The sequence below is a fragment of the Hibiscus syriacus genome, unplaced genomic scaffold, assembly GCF_006381635.1.
Source record: "Hibiscus syriacus cultivar Baekdansim isolate YM2019G1 unplaced genomic scaffold, ASM638163v2 tig00005154_pilon, whole genome shotgun sequence".
Classification (NCBI taxonomy): Eukaryota; Viridiplantae; Streptophyta; class Magnoliopsida; order Malvales; family Malvaceae; genus Hibiscus; species Hibiscus syriacus.
Genome location: NW_024062045.1, coordinates 136399 through 152560, shown reverse-complemented (window position 1 = coordinate 152560; position 16162 = coordinate 136399). Strand labels below are relative to the sequence as shown.

General features: G+C 33.5%; 1 protein-coding gene and 1 pseudogene across 4 annotated transcripts; both read right to left on the bottom strand.

The window, feature by feature from the left end:
* Positions 1-176: 176 nt before the first annotated feature.
* Positions 177-3445, bottom strand: LOC120198951. Of its 4 annotated transcripts, none has more exons than XM_039200180.1 (11): positions 3274-3445; positions 2976-3068; positions 2757-2873; positions 2425-2647; positions 2191-2348; positions 1748-2109; positions 1554-1653; positions 1260-1319; positions 1073-1156; positions 857-973; positions 177-670 (listed from the first exon to the last, which is right to left on the bottom strand). In XM_039200180.1, exons 1-10 carry the CDS (start codon positions 3331-3333, stop codon positions 869-871), a joined length of 1362 nt encoding a protein of 453 aa, XP_039056111.1. In that variant the 5' UTR covers positions 3334-3445; the 3' UTR covers positions 177-670; positions 857-868. The 4 variants fall into 4 exon arrangements, with proteins under 4 accessions (XP_039056111.1, XP_039056112.1, XP_039056113.1 ...); XM_039200181.1 differs by having other exon boundaries at positions 177-665; XM_039200182.1 differs by lacking the exons at positions 177-670; positions 1073-1156 and having other exon boundaries at positions 858-1014.
* A 7672-nt stretch (positions 3446-11117) lies between these two features.
* On the bottom strand, positions 11118-14991 carry LOC120198950 (annotated as a pseudogene).
* Positions 14992-16162: the final 1171 nt, after the last annotated feature.

Genomic DNA, 16162 nt, shown 5'->3' with positions numbered 1-16162 from the left:
CTTCAGTTTCTCCTTTAAAAGGGGGCATGCACACTAAACTTGTACAACATTTCTCTTGAATGAAACTTCACATTCTTAATTATCATTGTCAAGTAGTCTATGGTTCCCCTCTTTTCAATGAATATACTTCAACAAAGCATCCTGTAATATTAGCTTGAGGCATCGATCCATAAAAAGTAGGCACGAACCGGAAAAAGTCTGGCTTCTGTTATTGTTCTTCCCCAAACTTTTATTAAGTACATGTAGAAATACACAACTACTTACAATTATTCTATACTTGGTATTTGATATTAGACTGTACAAAAGCAATACTGCAAACACCCTTGGAACTGTGTAAGCAAAATTCTAAGTGAATGGTAAAATGATTTATTTATGTACATAAAAGGTACCTAAAGCTGAACTCATACGGTATAATTTGAACAAACTGTAAGAGAGACTCACTTTGGGCTCTTTCAAGATACTTCAGTGCTTCTTTTCCTAGCTCACTAGGTAATTGAAGGCAAATCCAATCAAGCAAGGATTTCAAGTCCTTGGCAAAGTCAAGCACGTACCATTCCAACAGCTTTGGGATTGCAAACTTTGTTGATGAGATTCCAACTGCAACCTGCAAGTACTCTCTCTTTGCCACTTCCAATTCGTTCTCAACTTGAGAAGCGGTATATACTCGAACCTTCGGTCGACAAACAATTATCAGTATCAGTATTAGATAACTAGTAAGGTGCTTTGGAGATAAAATGTAAAGGAGAAAGAAGAAAATAATGGCAATGACATTAAAACGGGTGACAGCGGCAAATCAATGATACATGGACCACTGAGAGTAGATGATGACTAACTCTGATACAAAGTTAAAACTTACAGCAGGAGAGGACTAGCTTCCACATGCAAGGGCAAATGTCACCAATGATTCAGATAGTTCCAATCCAAACATGCTCCTGGCGGTCATTTCATCATTCTTGGCACCCTTAGAAAAAGTCTGACCAAGATTCAAGATATATGACAGACTTCATTATCAAACTGAAGAAGAAAAGAACGGATAAGTTTGCAAAACAAAGTAAAATGAGGTACCACTTACAAATTTTGAGTGGTAGGGCAATCTGAGAATGAAATGTTCTATGGTTATTGCATTCAACTGGTGTCCCCCAACATTTATTGTTGCCTGTTGTTACATGGAATAGGCAATTGAATTGCTGTTAGGCCAATGTGGTTGTACTAATATGCAACAATGTTATAAGAAAATCATGTTTCTGGGACATCCTGACCTTTCTCATCATTTCCACAACCATCTTTGGACTCTCTGGTACTCCTTGTTCTAAGAATGTCTGAACCAATATCAAGTGTTAAAACTGATTCAATCCACTGGAGTAAACCAAGTATAATAGAAGAAACCAAATTCATTGAAATTTAAAGTACCATCATAAAGACAATGTGGGATATGGGAGTCATGTTTTAAACTAGTATGAATCTTTATATACAAATTAAGCCACTAGTTCGAATATGTAATACAAGCCTAATTCTTTTCTTTTCGGTTTTTATATTCACGATCCGTCACTTACATTCATCATGCAGGAATTATAGATATTGATCCAAAATGCAAGCTGCTCTTGATGGTTAAGGTTCTGCAAGTTCAAGGAGGCAAGTCTTGCAAGGAGGAGTCTGAGAAATGCAGCACAAAAAATCCATTACAATTTTTTGGAATTTTGATAAACAATAGAAAATACATCAAATGAACAAAGAAAAGATGATTTACTTCAATCTGTGCAACAGAAATAAAGAATTCGAAGTTCGGTTTAGATTGATCGAGTCATCACCAATTGAAACTAAATGCTTGTATGGGCCAATATCTCTCCTTGCAGAATTTGAACAAATTCCATAAGGATCCCGAAATCCGGTTTCTTCACGGCTTTCTTCCGACCCAATCAATGATAATGAAGGGAAAGTTTCTGCAGTAGGATTTCTCTTTACTGAACTCATTCTTAAGAAAATGCTGGACAAACATTTTACAAGCTCCTCCGAAACCTTGTTCGGTCCATCGACTCTCAACATTCTCTCGGCCGGGATGCTAATATTTCTTGCTTCTGCATTGCCTTGGTCTCTCACTCTGCATTCTATCTGAAAATGTAAAGCATGCCATATACAATTAGCTGCGAAAAAGTCTTTCTATAACTCAAATGAAATGAAATTGGTTCATGCCTGCGATCTTGGAGGATCTAAGCGTTTCTCTGCTGGCTTCGCATCGATCACAGGTCTCTTCAAAGGAGTTCCAACAGATTGGCTTTTATGTACTAAGGGTCCTTTATTGCTCTTTGTGGAATTAGTACGAGACTGATTCTCTTTTTCCATTTTATCATCTGAAACAAAAACGAAGACTAAAGTTTAATGGCATTGACATGACTCATGAGACATTAGAAAAAACATAAAACTCACCGGAGAATGATTGCAGATGACTTGCCATCGATGAATTCTGAGTCAAAGTTTTCGGATTTTCCAGGCACGCCTCGCTCGAATCAGCTGGATTTTCCGTGTTTCTTTTTGAAGATGATATATAGACAGCTTCTTGATACAAGTCTTGTCTGAAGTGTACAACTTGTTGTTCGAGCCGGACGATCTCCTCTTCGAGTACCGCCACTTCGGCTAAAAGCTCCAATGTCTGCTAAATCAAAACCCAACATTAGAATGAGCAATTTTAATCACTTCCTCAGCTTATTCCTTCAAGTTTCTCAAGTTTTTGAAGGAAAGAACAATGGTGAATTACTAACTGAAGGAGGGAGATAGGGAGGAAGACGAGGTAAAGCTCCCAAAGGTCTATTAAAAGCTCTTTCCAAAGCTCTATGGATATTCTCTTCTTGTCTAAGCTTCTTCTTCAGTTTATCAACCTGATAAAATATTAAAGCTTTCAAGTTTCATTACAATCAACAAAAGAGATAAGAAAATGAAATCCGAAACTTGTAACTCAGTCTTGGTAAAGAAATCTATACATCTCGTTGGAGAGCCATTTTTCTCTCATTGGTCAAGACTCGTCGGTTTTTCACTGCCTTTGTGGCGACTGTTGGCTGCATTTCTGCCTTCTCCTTCAAAGAGAAAAAGAGTTAAGACACAATCAGCCTTATTAAGCCTATAAAGTTGACATTTTCCGGGTAAATCCACCTGGGGTTGCAATGAAAGATGCCTACTTTAAAAAATCTTCAACCTTCAAAGTGTAATAATAAGCAGTAATTAAAGAGATCCCAATTTAGCCATTGATTAAAATGCTTGACAACTATGATTAGTTATTACTTTTTCATGCTTCAATGGAACTTTCCTGGACTGCAGAGACACCCTGGCTCTGGTATCCATCTTCTCAACACTCTATCTCCACTGCCTTATCTGCAACAACAAAAACCAAATTCAAAAAACTTCAACAGAAAGATCATTCAAAGGTTAAGCAACAAGAAGCTGGCAAATTAAGAACTTCACCCTAAATAAAACAGAGGACTGATGAGATTCAGACCCCAAGCAAGTAAAAGACAATTCTGAGGAGAAGAAAGGAAGTAGGATTAGGATATATTCTGGGTTTGGACAATAATGTTATATGTTATGTATTTAAAGTAGCAAGACAGAGAGGATGTTTGCAGAAGGCAAAAGCACGGGCATCTTAGGAAGAAGATAGAGCCGTACATAAACTCCACGAACAAACACTCCGTTGCTCGAGTCATCATGAATCAACGTGGGTCTTCCCTTTTACCTTCCACTTCGCTAACTACTAAATAGTAAATACTAAAGAATAATACGTTCTTGGGTAATGTTTTGCTTTTACCACAAACCTCAACTTGTTTCTTTTTAAAGATTCCACAAACTGCATGGTTTTCTTCTTCTTTAAATCTCTGGATCTATTGGGAAATGAATAATATGATGGGTTATTGGAATGTTGGCTTTGGGGTTAATAAGTTGGAAAGTAATTATGCGATGGTTATGTTTTGGCAAGGAAAAGCTGCACATTTCACATGCTTGCCAACTAAACAGTTTTTTAATAGAAAAGAGTTATTTATTATATTTTTTAATTAATGCAAAATAACTTATTAGAATTATTCCCTTATAAAATTATAATAATTATGATTGAATGCGACAAAGATGAGGTATGAGAAAAACAAAGTATTTCTTTGAATTTTGAATATAATAATTTATTTTAATTTAATTCCGTTCAAATCATTACTAGCGGTTGATAATCCAGCCGATCCTTTAACACCTTTTTAGTTATGGATTCCTAAAGGTTCTATTATTATTGTTTTGTTTATTTATTTAAAAGATAATTTTATTATACAAATAAATTATAAATTTCATCACTTAATTTTATTATTATTTTTGTTTTGATCATTTTATCGTTAAAATAATTAATAGTGTTATGATGTAGTAATTTTTTGCTTAAAATAAAAATATATAATTTTTTGTTAATTTTTCATTTTTAATTTGGCATAATGTCAATATTAACCTCTAACATTTATTAAAATGGCTGTTTTGGCCCCTCTTTTTTTTCTTATAGCGTTTTGGCTCCTAACATTTCATATTAGGGTAGAAAAGCCCTAATGTTTGATTGAATAGTCATTTGACAATTTTTCTAAAATATTTTGACCATCGACATTTAATTTTAGGATAAAAATATCACTATTTTAGAGCATTAACCGTTTGTTAGGTAATAGTTTCCATACATATAAGAGTCTTTTTATTATAAAATGAAACGTTAGGATCAAAATGTTCAAAAAAATAAGGACAAAAGTAATTATTTAATCCTACGTTGAGATATTTTTTGATATTATACTTTTCTTTCCAAAACTTTTTGTTGAGCTAAAAAAATATTTTTTTTCTTGTTTATTGTCATGATCATCGATAACGAGTGAAAGCTCTATAACAATGATGGTTTCATCTTCATACACCTGAAGCAGTGTCGTGCTGTTATCGAACAACTATAAGTGTAATATAAGCTAAGAGTTTAGGGTTTCAAATACAACATTAAGAGGAAAAAATCAAATGAGAAACAGAGAACGACATCATCTACAATGATGGAAAGGGATGACACTTTTAGCTCTTTGGTTGATGAGTTTTTTTCTCAAGTAAATTAGAAAATTTTTATTTGAGAAATTTTATAACTTTGGGGGTGTTTTTCTTTTATGATTGATATCTTTTGCTTTTGTATTTTAAACGATACGCATTAAATATAAGATATTATATGTTTAAATAATATAATCATTTGATAATAAATATTCATACACTCATGATGTTCGAATACGAAACCTTTAAAAATAACAAAAATTCTTTAACAATCAAGGTCGTATGGTTCGTACTTGATATTTTTTTTTGTTATATTTCAATTTCAATGTCATTTCTGATAAGATAAACACTAAAATGGATCTGGACCCTCTTTCCTTCCAACCGGCGTAGATCAACACCTTATTGATGTTGAATTTCTTTCAATGGTTTTATTTTCTCAAGAAGAGTCGATTTTGCCACTCCATTATTCAAAGATCCTAAACTTTCCAAATCTCCATTAACAAATAAAAGGAATCAGATTCGGCTTCTGTCGTTTCTTGGTGCTGCTATTACTATGACGCAAGCTTTGTGTTATTGAGAGAATTTTAAAGCAATTGATTGCTACTATTATGCGATATAACCCTCTCTAGATGAAATGTCAATCTCAAATAATCAAATTGAAATCACTACGCTATCCATTAATGTTTGATTAAACTGAGGAGTTTACATCATAATACACCAAAACCAAGGCTATTAGATTACATTATCAATTAAACACTCTCAAGTAAATCACAATTATCAATAGATTTCTCCTCTGATTATGTCCCCTAATCCTTATCAATTCAATCACATAAAACATCTCTTTGATCATAGTGGATTCAATCAATTACCTCTGAAACTGACATCCGATACGAATCCAACGGCAGGAAAGAGAGGGAATTTCATTGTTTAAGTGTTGTAGTGTCAGCACCACTGATTCCCAGTCCCTCAATGTGGGGCAATGGTGGAAACTTGAAAAAGTTGAAACAGCTTCTTCTTCAACGTCATTGGACGAATTTCTTACCAAACATTACTTTTTTTTCATTATAAAACAAAGACATTAGGACCTACCAAATTCCCACATCTCGTTTCTCTATCATATACATTTTGGTAAAAGTTTATTACAAGTCCCTCTATCACGTAAACCCCCCCCCCCCATTTTAATATTTCTATTAGTATCTCAATCCATTTACCGTGTCACTGAATTGTGTTATTGCGTTTGCTTTCTCAGAAGATAACTCTCATCTACATGGATAAGCTCATTCAAGTCGTGTAATCAACTCTTTTTCAGTTACTACTCTTAATTCTATTATTTTATGCCTAATTATGTTATGGGATTTTCCCTTTCTTCATCCAAACTTTGTCTTGTAAAATTATTAATAAAAATATCCATTCAAGAGTTAATAGTGCTATAAATCTAAATCTATTAATAACAAGTTATTCTGAATAATGTTTAAAAAAACAACTAGTAGGGTGATGAATAGTTGATAATAAAAGCATGAACAACTTTTGAGAGATGCGTGAAATGGAAGGGTAAGAAGGGAGGTAATTATTGAGCCCCCTAAAAGGGAAAGATAAGCACGTAGGTGGATCGAGAGACAAGGGGAATCATTAATGGGTACTCAACAATGTGACTTTTTCTGTTTTGCATTGGATTACTAGGGGTTTTGTTTTGGGAAATGGCTTCAGGACCACCATACCCCACCAACACGCCTGCCTGTATACAACTCATAATATATGGCTCTAAAGCTTTTCTTAGCTTCGGTGTTGTGTATATGAGAAGCACGACAGCGTTAGTGAAAGAGGTACAATGATTTTAGAGGGATGAAACAATAATATTATTTCTCTCTCACCCAAACATATATATTGGGTTAGGTGGAACTCTCTTAAATCTGGGTCGGGTCAAATATGAGTGGACTTTAATTTTTGGGTGAGCAAAATTTTGATCAGACCCATTGCCATTCCTATGTGTAATTAGAGTGATGAGAATGTATCATAATCTGCAATGTGTTGATGGGTTGAGGACATCAAGGATAAAAAGTCATAGGTATCAATGATAGTGGTCCTACTACCTATGGAACCTAGAGATTGCTCCATCCATGGTTTATGTAGGAGACTGAGGTCCGAATTAGAAAAATGGATAGGCAATGGCACTGCCAGTTAAGTGATAAAAGGTGCATCATCTTTTATTAAGTGACATGAACCAACAGCCACTTTGGGGTTGGGGCTCAGAGTATGATTACTTTATTCTTCAGTAATATCGTAAGAGATATTCACAAATCTCCATTCTTGAGTCTTGGAGTTTGATCATATAGTCCTAGCAAAAAAGGAAATTGAAAAATTAAGCACAAAAGTGTAGTTAAAATTAAATCCACTGTCATTCAATAGAGGTTGAAAGGTGGCATCAGTTTGCGTCTCGTTGTTTACTCCAATGAGAGTGAAGTTGGATCTCATCTTTGAATTGATTGCTGTTTTCCATCAAGAAACAAACATCCAGATCCAAGTTTTAATTATGCTTGTACATAAACCTCTCAATTCTTATCTTAGTTTGAATATTCGTTGAGTGCATTGAGTAGCTTTATTGATAAAAAAAAAGTTGTTTTCCTTAGATTAAGAACCTTAGTTTGAACATTTGTTTCAGTAGGATGTGCGTAAGTTATCAAGAGACTAGAAAAATACAAAATAATATTATTTTGTAATCTTTAGACTATTAAAAAAACAATTTACAATATTCATTGCAATCTATATATACTCATCTAAACACCAACAAATATTGGTACAAGTGGTTGAAATTCAAGAATTTGAGTTTGTAAGGCCAAATTCAAATCCTACCACTGTCACTCTTAGTGGACAATCTATAAATTTCTATGTAAATTCAAATTGGATTTTAGGTATGCCTTGTACATGGACTGGAAGAGTCTCTCCTAACATAAACTTTTATGTACCAAGAATATATATATATACTCATCTAAACACAATCCAATGATCGACCAATAAACAAGTCTCAGAATGACTCCAACTTAGAAGGACTACCAAATATTATTGTGTGTTGATTGAAAGTGTTCCACATACTACAGCTGAAGTAAACTTCAATTGAAAGAGATACAGATGTAGATAAATTGATACCGAATTATAATTAAACAACATTATGATAGTATTACATGTCAAATATACTATCAATTTTAATGCTTTTGATTACATTTGATTAGAGACTTTCTATCACCCAGAAATTTAACACTAAAAAGGCAGGAAATAGAGGTTGGGGGTAGGGGAGGAAGATGTCATCTTAACTTATGTATCAACATGGGAAACTACATTCAGTCTGAAAGGATTTAAAACCAAATTAAAGAGAAGGAAGATGTCATCTTAACTTATGTATCAACATGGGAAACTACATTCAGTCTGAAAGGATTTAAAACCAAATTAAAGGGAAATAAAAGAAGATATGAGAGCATGAACCAAGTGGCCTTTGTGGCAAAAGGAATTGTTGTTATTCCTTGAGGACCTAGGTTCGAGCACGATAGATGCCAGGGGTGTGAGTGTTTAATATCGAGAGATTAAAAGTTATATTTGAACAAATAATGTCTTATACTTACCCATATTAATCAAGAGAGAGAGAGATGAGAGTGTGAACCACATAAGTCAATGAACTTTGCATTTTCACTTAATTATTATTTTTTTATAAATTTTAAATTTAGTCCTAATCCTACCTATAGGAGAGGGAAAGAGAGTGTTCCTAATGGGTCTAGAACCCATGACCTAAGAAATTATAAGAGAACAAAGATAAGCAACTTGGTCAATCAAGCAAATGTGCTTGCTCAATTGAAAAATTAATTTTTATTATACATTTATGTTAAACTATATTTTGATATAACAATTAAGGCAAAATGTTTTTGGACTTAAATTGAATTTGTTCAAAGTTTTCAAAAATAATTCAAAGTCCACTTTACTTGGAATTGATCAAAAAACAATTTTATGGACAACCAGTACCGATACTGTTCTTACATTATCAATACCTCATGAACAATACCGATATTGTTCATATGATACCGATACTCACTAGGTAGTATCGATACTACCAGCATTGCTCAAATTCCAGAATGTAAAAATAGTATCGATACCCAAAGGGGTACCAATACTACTTTGTATAGTAGTATTGATACCATAGGCATAGTATCGATAACATCAGGCCCCAACGGCTAGTTGATTTAAATATAAACAAAGGTAGTACCGATACTCCCTTTAGGTGTACTGATACCCAATATTCTGGGCAGTTTTATTTTGCACGAAATTTGATCTCCAACGGTTCCAAAACACTCCCAACGGCTAGAAACGGTCACAACAACATTCCAACATATAAATACAAGTTCAAGACACTTGAAGAAGGGTTAGAACACATATCCAAGCAATCAAACACAAGAGAAGAGTTTTTCATTCTTATTTTCATCTCTCGTAAATATTGTGTTTGTGTGAGCTTAATTCTTTGTAAACACCTACCTTTGAGAGATTTATTTTTTTACTGCTTTTTACCTCATTGTAAAGGGTTTTGGTTATAGTTTAGCCAAGTGAAAAACTAGAGAGTGTAAAGGTTACTCTTGATCCTTGAAAAAGAAAGAACAAATTAGTGAATTTGTTAGAAAATCCTTAGTGATGAGCTAAGGTAGTGGATGTAGACTTAGTTGAGAAGCTGAATCACTATAAATATTTGTGTCAATTGTCTTATCTTTTTATCTCCTTACTCCCTAAGCAAATTATTGACAATTAACCCCCTTCCCACATTTTCCCTAAGCAAATTATTGCCAATTAACCCTCTTCCCACATTTTCGGTTGTTCAATTGAGTCTCTTCGATCCTAACAATTTATTACAATCAATAAATAGAAGGATTCATTGACTTCTTAAATACAATAACTTGATTTATACGAATTAAACAACCTCTGTGATAAAGGAATTATTGTTATTATTCTTTGAAGTCACGGGTTCTAACACCATAAATGTAAAGGGTATGAACATTCAATGTTAAATAATTGAGAGTAATCTCTAAACATATAGTCTTATAATTATCCCATATTCGTAAAAAATTGCAATACTTTAATTAAAAATTTACTCATATTGCAATTACATTTGATATAATTTACCTTTATTATTATTTGATTGAATTTTCCGATTTATTATTAATTAAATTTACTTAATTAGAATTACGAGGCGTTTTAAAGAAGGTGAAGATGACAGTAGATCTTTGGTTCCCAAAAAATGCCAACTAGGACCCTAAGGTGAGAAGGTTTATTCTAATTCCCTGCATCTCCTTGCTTCTAGCAAATATTTTGATTAAAGGATCAAACAGATTAAAAATGTTGAGAAATCGAAAAATTAAAGATTGAAGTGACAAAATAAATAAATTTTCAAAGCAACATGACAAAAAATTTGATAGGATAATATTGCACAGTATTAAAAACATACACATCGATAAGAATGTAAAATGATTGAGAATCATTAGAACAGCTATTAATTATCTTGTAATCACAGTAGATTAATAAAAATAATGTAAAATCATATTAATATTTTATATAACAAAAACATGTCAATTTTTATATATCTTATACACGATTAATACAACAAAATTATAGGTCTATGGTATATAACTTGATTCATTTTAAATGTGGAAGACGTTCTAACAAAAGATTAATTGCAATCCATGTTATTAAAATGGTGTTCCAACAACTAGTGTGAAATGAATAGCAGCAAGCAATCAAGGAATAAATTCTAATTAATGAAATGTAACTTGTTATTCACGAAGCACACTAGCACCACACATGTCAACCAAGTAATATATTCCAATCAACAAGTTTCCCTTTAATCCATCACATAAAATTAAATAATGAATCCAATCCCTAAGAAAACTACTTAAACAAGGGGGAAAATTCAGTTCCACTCCCCACTTGGAGAGATTTATGTGAGAATTCTACAGAACCCGGAGTGCTATGAAGTAACAACTAACAAGGCAGTCCCCTATACCCCCCTCACCCCCCCTTTTTCCCTAGTTTGAGCTACTTAGTAGAGAGCTACAACTCCTCCCTCCTACTGTGTTATTATTTCGGCTTACCTGCTGCTGCTGATTACATTACCAATGATAAGCCCCGTATGCGGTGGCTGCAGCTGCATACATGCCATTAGGTGGTGGCAAAGCGTAGCCATAACCGTCATAGACCTGCCCTCCATAGTAAGCTCCACCCCATTGGTTACCATAATCAGCCCTAAACTGCATCATCCCAAAATAGATTAAATAAAAATAGTTCAACATTTCTCTGTTAAAAAGCATATAGTAACAGCTTTCTTAATGCTGTCTGCATTGAACAATGAATAGGAGAGTGAAGGGGAATACAGATAGAATAGAGACCTTCTTATATGCTGGATTGCGACCCCAGAAAGGCGCACTGTTTGCTTGCAGATATTAGTTTCATTCAACTTCTGCAATGCCTCTTCGGCATTATCCCTGTTGACACTCAGAAATTACATCAAGGTAGTAGTCACTCCAGAAAAACTAGATTATACCTTCAATTCTAGTATAACAGTCGTTTATAGGCCAAAAAAGTAAAATATAGCCAAAACATTACCTGTTGGCAAATCGTACAAACCCACATCCTTTTCCAACAGGTATCTTAACAGAAACTAATTCACCATACTGAGAGAAAGGTTGCCTGAGATCTTCCTCGGTGACATTAGGGTCAAGTCCTCCAACAAATATCTATAATAAACTTTGATTACACAAGGGAGCACAAATATTGATGCTCGTAAGAATTAAAGCCAAAAAGAGCCTAAAAACTTACTGTTGTGTTTGAAGAGTCTCCATCAGACTGGGTTGAAGAACCATTTGATGCATAGCCTCCTTCCAAAAACAAAAGAAGACAAATGTATCAAGCAAAATCTGAAGGCTTTAAACTGTATCAATGAAATTTGTTTCTAGGGGTAAAAAAAATAGATGGAACAAGAATGAACAACATCAGCAAAAGGTAACTCTTTGCAAGGTTGCAGTTGTAAAACCAGGTGAATAAGCATTCAGACTTGGAAACAATCTGAGCATTGAATTCATTTATTTAGAATTCCAGTCATTAAATTGCCTCAAAAGCCAAATTTAGGTTTTATTAAAAAAAATAAGTAAGAAGTTAAAGATTCATTATTTGACAAAATTCAAAAGGGTGTCTTCGGCTAAGTAAACTAAAAGGATGTTATATTCATGAAAAAAAAATTATACAAATTGCCAATCACATATAATTGAGATCCCAATTAACTTCTCTAATAAACATGATTCCATTGTGGATTCAATCTAAAAAATCAAGTGTAGCTCAGCAACTTTTTACAATTCCCATGCTCTTTTATTGCTCATAAAAGAAAACAGGGATTGTCCCTCTTTAAATTCATATATGGCCAGTTAAGATGTTAATTTTTATATTGCATGATAAAAGGAAGGTACTCGAATATAGCAAAATTAAAAGACATAACCCTCCATCAAAAGAGGCTAAATCTAATTGTCCGACAGAAAAAGGAAAGCTTGATATGAAAGAACTTTGTAACACAAAAACAGAAATCTAGCATTTTGTTGCCTAACAAAGCTACTATTTGATTCCAACGCAATCTAATAACTAAAAGAAAGGCAGTCCACCAACAAAAGAGAGGCAGCATAGACAATTATATAGCGTCTCAGTAGGAACCCCTAATCTGCTCAATGTGAAAATTTAAGTCAAAGAGAAGCAAAAACAAATTTGTTTAGCAATGTTTCAGAGGAGCGATGTTCAAGTTAACTTTTTAGATCTAAAACTGCAAAGCATCCTCAAAGAAAAGAAATTAAAACAAGTGACTAAAGAGGTAAAAATAGGCACTTTAGCATTAAACGTAAATCGTTAAATAAAATTTTAAGATGTACCAATGTTTTGAAGCTTAAACCAAATGAATAAAGGAAAAACAAATTAGATAATCAAATACCTTGTGAAGAATATTGTTGTTGATACCCTGACGACTTCCTGGGAGTTGCAGCACCAATACGCATGGGCCTGTTTGAACAATATGCACCATTCATTTCAGTCATGGCTTGTGACCTTTCAGTATCATTCCCAAACCTCACAAAACCATAACCCTTTGATAGACCAGTGTTAACATCAATCACAACTTTTGCTGCTTTAACAGAAGGATATTTACTGGAAAAAGTTTCATATAATAGGCTATCAGTAACATCTGCAGCTAAATCTCCTACAAAAATAGAAAAATCAGGACCATTTTCTGAGCGCTTCTCTCCTGTGCTAAAAGTTGCCCAATTCAGGCGGAAAGGTTGTTCCATATTAGGCATCAAAATGCCACTATAATTTTGAAGAACTTTCTCAGCTGTTGCATGCGAAAAAAATTCCACAAATCCATATCCTTCTGATAAACCAGTTTGCTTATTGCGAATGACCTTAATGGACACAATCTGCTCAAATAAATTTCAAATATAAATTAAAATTAGGCAAGCAAACAAAACCCTTAAATCAGATTTCTATGTTTCTTTGAGCTATTTTTCATTGCAAGTATACCTCTGCCTTCTCAAATAAATCATAATTGGTTTGAAGCTATGCAATCACTATCACAATGTGTGAACCTTACCTTAAAGTCAAATTCGACAAATTTCTTGTATGGATCAACAAGAGCCAAAAGTCAAGATATTTTAAATTTAACATGTAATTTAACCTCAACATTCATATAATATTAGAATAATAAGTTCTAAACAGCTTTTTGACATTCAAACTATATCTTCAGCCAGAAAAGTTAGATTCCAAAGTTGTTTCGGGCTCTAGTTAATTAAAATTTTCTTTGTACATCATTTTCTAAAAAATGCCTCAAACAGCGAAATCCAGAATTGACTTCACCCAGTTTACTAGTTGACACCCATCCTATTCATAGCATTTGATTAGTACTTAAGTAAACAACCATGAGAGCTACATGCCAGCCAGTAAATAGGCACTAGATATATTAATCACAATCCAAATACTTTCCATAGACCAATAATACAGACATTAATACACGAACACATATCTTTTGCAACCGAATACCCTAACAGTACTTGTAAGGTTACTATTTTCATAAATAGTAGTCAATAGCGAAGCATTTAATTTGAACAATTTCCAGAAATAGTCCTAAATAAATGTTCTTATATCACTCCCACATGCATTTTACATAGACACAAGCATACTAATCAATCATCCATACAAAATGTAACAGAAAGTGTCATAACTGCAGATTCCACGACATAGACAACATGACTGTAGTCACTGATCACAAATAATAATTAATAAAACATGAGCTTATTCATAGATAATCATTAAATTAAAAATAAGCATCTAAATTGTAAATTAAATGTAATTATGAGAATTTGTTCAACCTCGCCAGTGGAAGCAAAGCAGCTATGAAGATAGCTCTCGTCCATCCAATGATGCAAATCACCAATCCAGACGGTTTTGTTCTCGCCCCTACCGCTGGATCCTTGCTGCTGCTGCCCGTGACCGTGGTGGTGCTGGTACTGGTGAGGTTGATAATGCATATAATGCTGAGGTGGAGGTGACGGCGCCACGAAGTGCTGCGGTTGCATCATTGGATACTGCATTTCCATACCAGCAGCGGGATACTGCATCGCCACCCACTGAGGCTGAGGTTGCGGCGGTGGTTGTTGAGTCCGTTGGTTGTATTCCTGCGACGGTTGCGCTTGAGGTTGCGAATCCGAACCACTGTTCTGCTGCATCCTTATATTATTATTCCTATTATCACAATTTCTTATTTTCTTTAAAAATTTATAATAAAAGCTCTGAATGTTTATTAGAATTGAATCTGATTTTTTTTCTTTTCGGAAATAAAATTTTCTCTTTTAAGGCTGAATCTGAGTATTTTCAGGGGAAGAGAAAAAATAGAAAAGAAAGAATACGGCATGGCGGCTAGGGTCTAATTCTAAGCAGAGGATTTGAGCCAAGTGACGAGGAGCATGAAACGTAGGCCTTGATTACCCTTTGGATGATTGAGGCGTTAGTTGAATATTAACCGTTGATCTGTGCATGAAGTGATGAACTATGCACGTGATGCTGTTTTGTGGTCCACCCCCACCCTGGATCCGCCGCCAGCTAGCTTCTTTTATTAACCCCTTCTTTTGGATTTTGAGGATTTAACTAGAGCAAACTACAACGAAACTCTTTCTTTTATATTTGATCAGTGAATTTTGAAAATTAATATTTTATCATTTATATTAGTATTTATTATAATTTAGTCATTGAATCATTAACTTATATTACATTAATGATGTAACATGTGAATAAAAATAATTAATTTTTAATTTAATTTTTAAAAAAATTAAGATATTTTAGCCAAACCCCTAGGTTGTACACAAGTTATTAAGGTCAAAAAATACACACAAGTTTCTCAAAAAATATTGCATTATTTTTATTTTTCACGTACTATTACTTCTACGAAGTTGTTGAGAAAGCTTTGATTAAGACTAGCCCAAAATTCAAATGATCTGAAACAAATAGCATTTTATTTTATTTTTCTTCAGAAATTTCGATAACAGTTGAGTTTTCGAGATAAAAAATTATTCAGATGAAGAGTATTCATAGAAAAATAAATAAATATATAGTTTTAACAATCTATATTTACTTATCTAACCTAAAAATATAAAAAGAACATTTATACTAATATAGATAGATTCTAACCTTTAAAAAACAATATATATTTAATTACTTTTAAATTTACATTTTCATACTATATTTTTTTAACTTTTGATATGTTTATGTTTTGAAATTGTAGACACTAATTTTTGACCGGACTTAAAAAAATATTATATTAATTACTTATAATTATTATTAATATTTTTTATTTTTTATTTTTGTAGGCCCCCATTTCCATCAAACTACCCACTACCCAAAAATGATAAAACCTCTGCTATCTCCACTATTCCATTACTCCCACAACATCCATAATCTCACCACCCACCTCTCCACGATTATCGGCTCTTTTCTCTCTTTCAATTCCATCAACAAAAGCTATAAAACGCCACTCGACCTTCAAATCCAATGGGGGCGGATTATCATTTCAAACATTGGTCCCCTGCTG